This window comes from Triticum aestivum, chromosome 5A (assembly GCF_018294505.1).
Source record: "Triticum aestivum cultivar Chinese Spring chromosome 5A, IWGSC CS RefSeq v2.1, whole genome shotgun sequence".
Taxonomy (NCBI): domain Eukaryota; kingdom Viridiplantae; phylum Streptophyta; class Magnoliopsida; order Poales; family Poaceae; genus Triticum; species Triticum aestivum.
In genome coordinates this window covers 454,901,909-454,907,130 of record NC_057806.1, presented here as the reverse complement: position 1 = coordinate 454,907,130, position 5,222 = coordinate 454,901,909, and the positions used below count along the sequence as shown (strand labels likewise).

The 5,222-nt window shown below is 49.4% G+C and overlaps 1 protein-coding gene across 1 annotated transcript; it reads right to left on the bottom strand.

Annotated features, from left to right (window-relative positions):
* Positions 1-1,167: 1,167 nt before the first annotated feature.
* On the bottom strand, positions 1,168-2,934 carry LOC123107150 (acyl-[acyl-carrier-protein] desaturase 4, chloroplastic). Its single transcript, XM_044529155.1, has 2 exons — positions 2,771-2,934; positions 1,168-2,677 (listed from the first exon to the last, which is right to left on the bottom strand). Exons 1-2 carry the CDS (start codon positions 2,830-2,832, stop codon positions 1,516-1,518), a joined length of 1,224 nt encoding a protein of 407 aa, XP_044385090.1. The 5' UTR covers positions 2,833-2,934; the 3' UTR covers positions 1,168-1,515.
* Positions 2,935-5,222: the final 2,288 nt, after the last annotated feature.

The following is a 5,222-nucleotide window of genomic DNA, read 5'->3' as shown; positions in this document are numbered from 1 at the left end:
ATGATGGCCGCGTCTGCCCGGATGGTCGTGTCCGTTGAGGTCGCACGGATAGGGCCGCACGGGCCTTTGTAGAGGGGGAGGGTAGAGGGTTGGCGAATGGGGAAGGGAAGTACCAGGGATGTGGTGCCGACTCGTTGGTCTCAGATCACCGCCGGTCGCCGGTATCCGAGGCGTCGCGACGTATCCGAGGCGCGGCGGTGGATCAGTTGTCAGATCGGAGCACGAGGAGCGGGAGGCAGCGGATCACCATTGAAGGCCAAGGAGTGGGACGGGTAGAGATGAAGGCTGGAGGGAGCGAAGAAAAAGGGGTGGGGGTGCGGCCGTGCGTGGAGGAAGATGTGTGGCAGCCATGGGTCATGGAGTTCGGCGGCGGCGGTGTCTTCCGGAGTTCGGCGGCAGGGACTGAAACCGCCCTGCCCTGGAGAGGCGGCGACGACATCTCCCGGAGTTCGGCGGCTGCGGGATTCAAACCGCCCTGCCTTGCAGAGGCGGCGGCAGCGGCTCCCCCTCGGACGGCGGCAACGATAGATGGGATCGATGGGATCGAGAGGACGGCGGCGGCGACGGGAGGACTGCGGGCGGGGTGGTTTTCTTGAGGGTGCGTGTGTGGGGTGGGGTGAGATGGGGTGGGGAGGTGACGAAAAAAAACCGGACGAAAATGGTGGGACGAAAATTAAACCCGGAACACGACCTACCAGCTGAGACATTAGGAGTAAAGATGCCAGTCTAGTCGGATATGAGTCTGCACAACCTTTACCGACTGGAGACTATTAAAACACTTATCATACAATACATTGTCTCCAAAACTATTTTGTACAAAAGACCACTGCCACTTTGCTCCATATTTGTAGAAAACCCTCAACATCTCGAGACCAGTCTAATCCCTCACGCACCTCATCCAAACAAACAAGAACAAATGAATTTTGGATGAAACCTAACATATTTGTAGTGATAATTACCAAAAATGGCGTCATATTTTCCCCCGGGTTTGTGAACATATATTAGTCTATTTTAGATCCATTGCAACACATGTGCCAGTTGCTAGTTACTGCGAAAAAATTAGTTCTGCTAGAGTAGTGAAGCACTGTAGCCTGAGCAAACCAACACAAATAAAGTTGCATACATTACTGCTAATTATTTAGCCGAGTTTGCAAATAAGTACACAAAAAAGAGAAATGCACACGGCATTACACATACATTTCCATCACTTCACAGAATCATATAGAGTACAAGTACACTGCATAAACTTGGTTATACGACTAGTCCAAGCTTCAATAAACAAACACACATACTTTGCATAGGTTGCAGCTAATTACTCCGATCAATCGTACTATAGTACTTCTTCCGTCTCATAATATAAAACATTCTTATATTATGAAACGAAGGGTGTATTATGCAACAGAAGACGGTACTCTACTGATCGTGACGACGATCCTGATACTCTGCTGCTGCTTCTTATTCATGGCCTTGGAGTAGATATTTTTAGGGGTGAAATTTAGTAGATGGACAGTTGGATTAGGCTCTGCCTGTGATGCAGACAGACCTGTCGAAGACCCAGCTGAACCTTGCGAACTCGGGCTCTTTCGCGGCTTTGATCGCGCGGTCGTGGGCCAGCTCCTCCACCCGCCGGATCTTGCGCGGCAGCCCGCAAACGTACTCCTGAGCGCGCCGCCCCTCGCCGGACAGCTGACCCCCGGCGAGGTCAGCCACCTTCCACCTCCGCACGAAGTGCTCCACCATGTCGCCGTAGTCCCTTGCCGTGTACACCCCGGTGCGCTGCGCGACCGCCGAGAATTTCGCGAAGAGATCGGCGTCTCGGCCGTCTGTCATGAGCTGGCCGGGCATGGTGATCTTGTCGCGCAGAACGGCGGCCACCGCTCGCACCATCCCGTCCGGGTCGAGCTCGAAGAGCTTGGCGGCTGCCTTAGTGTATGCCGCCTCGTGGCGCTTCTCGTCGGCGGCCACGACGCCGCAGATCTTGGCGAGGCAGCGGTCGCCGTGGCGCATGGCGTGCCTTGCGGTGTGGGAGTGCGAGATGAAGGTGTCGCGCTCCTGGAAGGAAGTGTAGCCGACGTTGTGGTAGGGGCTAGACGGCCTCAGCATCTGCATACCGTTGCGGAGGAGGTGGTGGACGGTCCTCTCAACCCGGCGCATGTCGACGCGGCCGGAGAGGTAGAGATAGCGGTTGAGGAGGTCGCCGTGGCGGTTCTCCTCGGCCGTCCAGCCCCGGAGCCAGCGCGCCCAGGGGGGCTCGCTGCAACCCGTGTCGTCGCGGTTGCCCACCACTCGGTTGCTCATGCACATGTACGTCGGCAGCGCTTCCTCCGTTACCATGTTGCCCACCAGGCACACCAGCACGTCGTCCGGCACGCCCGACGCTCGGGCCTGCAGCTCCTCCACCATCATCGTCATCGACGGCTGCTGCTCCTCGGCAACGCTACCTGCTGAAGAAAGTGAAAAGCAGGGAAGCAGGTCGCTGGGCTGCCACGCGTCCTCCACCGAGGTGAGCAGCGGCAACATCTGTTCCTGCACCCACCCGCCTAGGTTCAGACTCCGCGCCACCTCCGCCTCCGCCTGCTCTGGCACCGGCATTCCCGTCACCGTGTCCTCGAAATGAGCTGTCGCGGTGAACTTGCAGGCCCGTGTCCCAGCTCTTGTGGCAACCCGGTTCCTAAACCTGCACGCATGATGCATCAACGATTACACTTCATCCGCTTGCTCATCACATCGCGTACATATGCGTGTGAGGAAGAGAGCCTTGCGTACGTACCAGCTTGGATGGGCCTGTGCCGGCATGGCGATACCGTGCGGGAAAGACTTGAGCATGCTCATCTTCTCGGTGCTGCAAAGGCAAAAGCTTCACCGACGATGCAGTATTGCAGGCAACGTGATGAGCCCCTGCATGTTTGCTCTGTATATATCTGCACCTGCATGTGCGGGAAAAAAAGAAGCAAGGGAACCTAAAGTAGGCGTTGAAGCTCGAAAGAATTTACCGCTGAAGAATCTACCTCCGGCCCTTTCGCGGAGATCGATGCATCCAATTCTGGTATAAAGTTATGAAACCTTTTCACAATTGACTGCATGTGAATACTGTGTGGGTCATTCTGTGCACACAATTTTGGTCAGAGCGCGGAACGGGTCAAAATTACTGTTTCTACCCTCCTAAGGACATCTCCAACCTGAATCACCCAAACACCCGCAAATGTCCTGATTGACCGGTTCAGACACTTTTAGCCGTCCAATACAGATCCCCAAATCGTGCCTCACCGGTCTAGACATTCAAAATCCAACAGCTCGACCCCAAATCGGGGTAGCTCTGAGAGAGTGTGGATGCCCTCCACATTGGCGTTCGACACCCCAGATCTACAAGAAAAAGACATTAGACTTGCAATACCATAAGATTGAAAAAAAACTTCACAAAATGACCTATCTACTATGAACACGTATGGATTTCAAGGCATATGCCTATGGGCATGGCCACATCCATGGCATAGTTCATGATAACATGTTCAAATTTGGCACAACCATGAGTGTTACCATTGTGGACAATGTTTGCATAGGAATTATAGATGTTTTGGAATAAAAACTCATTTTCCCATTTTTCAAGTGCGAGAAATGACTTTTTTGTGAAGTAAGTGGCTGAAATAAGTTATAAAATTGGGTCTTGCCATATTTCATCCAAAGTAGACCACATTGCATGCACACTGCCCAATTTTTATGAATTATTTCTATATTTCATCCATTTACTGAATTTCTTGAAATTTATCAAAACTTGATCAAATTTGAACTAGAAGTGCCAACTATCTTGGTCTTCAAAATTGAAAAAAAATCATGTTTAGCTTTTGAATTGGTAGTGTAGGCACTGGGCACAACCAAAGTTGAAATTCTCAACCATCTGGTAGGATTGGTCAACCTTGCAAGTTTGACCACATTTTAAAAAAAATCAAAGAAAATGGAAAAAGCCTCAAGAAAAATGAAATCCCTGTGACTTATTTTTGGAATAAAAACTTATTTTTCCATTTTCCCAATGCCAGAAATGACTTTTTTGTGAAGTGGCTGAAATAAGTTATAAAATTGGGTCTTGCCATTTTTCATGCAAACTAGACCACATTGGATATGAATTATCTAGTTTTATTCTATATTTTATCCATTTACTGAATTTCTAGAGATTAATCAGAACTTGCTCAAATTTGAACTACAAGTGTCATGTATCTTGGTCTTGAAAATAGGCAAAAATCATGTTTAGCTTTTGAATTGGTGGTGTAGGCAGTGGGCACAACAAAAGTTAAAATTCCCAACCATCTAGTAGCATTAGTCATCCGTGCAAGTTTGAGCACATTTTGAAAAAAACAAAGAATATAAAAAAAGCCTCAAAAAATGAAATCCTAGTGCAAGGAATCCTTTTGTGTGAACTAGTTACTAGGAAAAATCATAGACTTGCAATACCACAAGTTTGAAAAAAAACTTCACAAAATGGCCTATCTACTATGAACTTGTATGGACTTCAAGGCATATGCCCATGGTCATGGCCACTTCTATGGCATAGTTCATGATAACCTGTCCAAATTTGGCACAACCATGGGTGTTACCATTGTGGACAATGTTTGCATACCAATTGTGCACATTTTGGAATAAAAACTTACTTTTCCCATTTTCAAGTGCTAGAAATGACTTTTTTGTGTAGAAAGTGCCTGAAATAAGATATAAAATTGGGTCTTGCCATTTTTTCATCCAAAGTAGGCCACATTGGATGCACATTGCCCAAGTTTCATGAATTATCTCATTTTATTTCATTCTCTAACCCGTAGGGTCTGCACACTTAACGTTCTATGACGATCGGTATTATGAGTTTATGTGTTTTGATGTACCGACGGTAGTTCGCAGTCCCGGATGTGATCATGGACATGACGAGGAGTCTCAAAATGGTCGAGACATAAAGATCAATATATTGGAAGGCTATGTTTGGACATCGAAATGGTTCCGGATGAGTTCGGGCATTTACCGGAGTACCGTGGGGGTTACCGGAACCCCTCGGGGAGTCAATGGGCCTTATCGGGCCTTAGCGGGAGAGAGGAGGAGGCGACCAGGTGGAGGGAGCCCCCCCAAAGCCCAATCCGAATTGGGTGGGGGGCCAGCCCCCCTTTCCTTCCCTCTCTCTCCCTCTTCCTTCTTCTCCTACTCCTACTAGGAAGGGGGAGAAACCTACTCCCACTACTAGGGAA

Bases quoted from the DNA above. Each gene is read 5' to 3' on its own strand.
- LOC123107150 (XM_044529155.1), bottom strand. From the start codon at position 2,832: ATGAGCATGCTCAAGTCTTTCCCGCACGGTATCGCCATGCCGGCACAG. The intron at 2,678-2,770 runs GTACGTACGCAA...TCATGCGTGCAG, and splicing joins GCACAGGCCCATCCAAGCTG to GTTTAGGAACCGGGTTGCCA.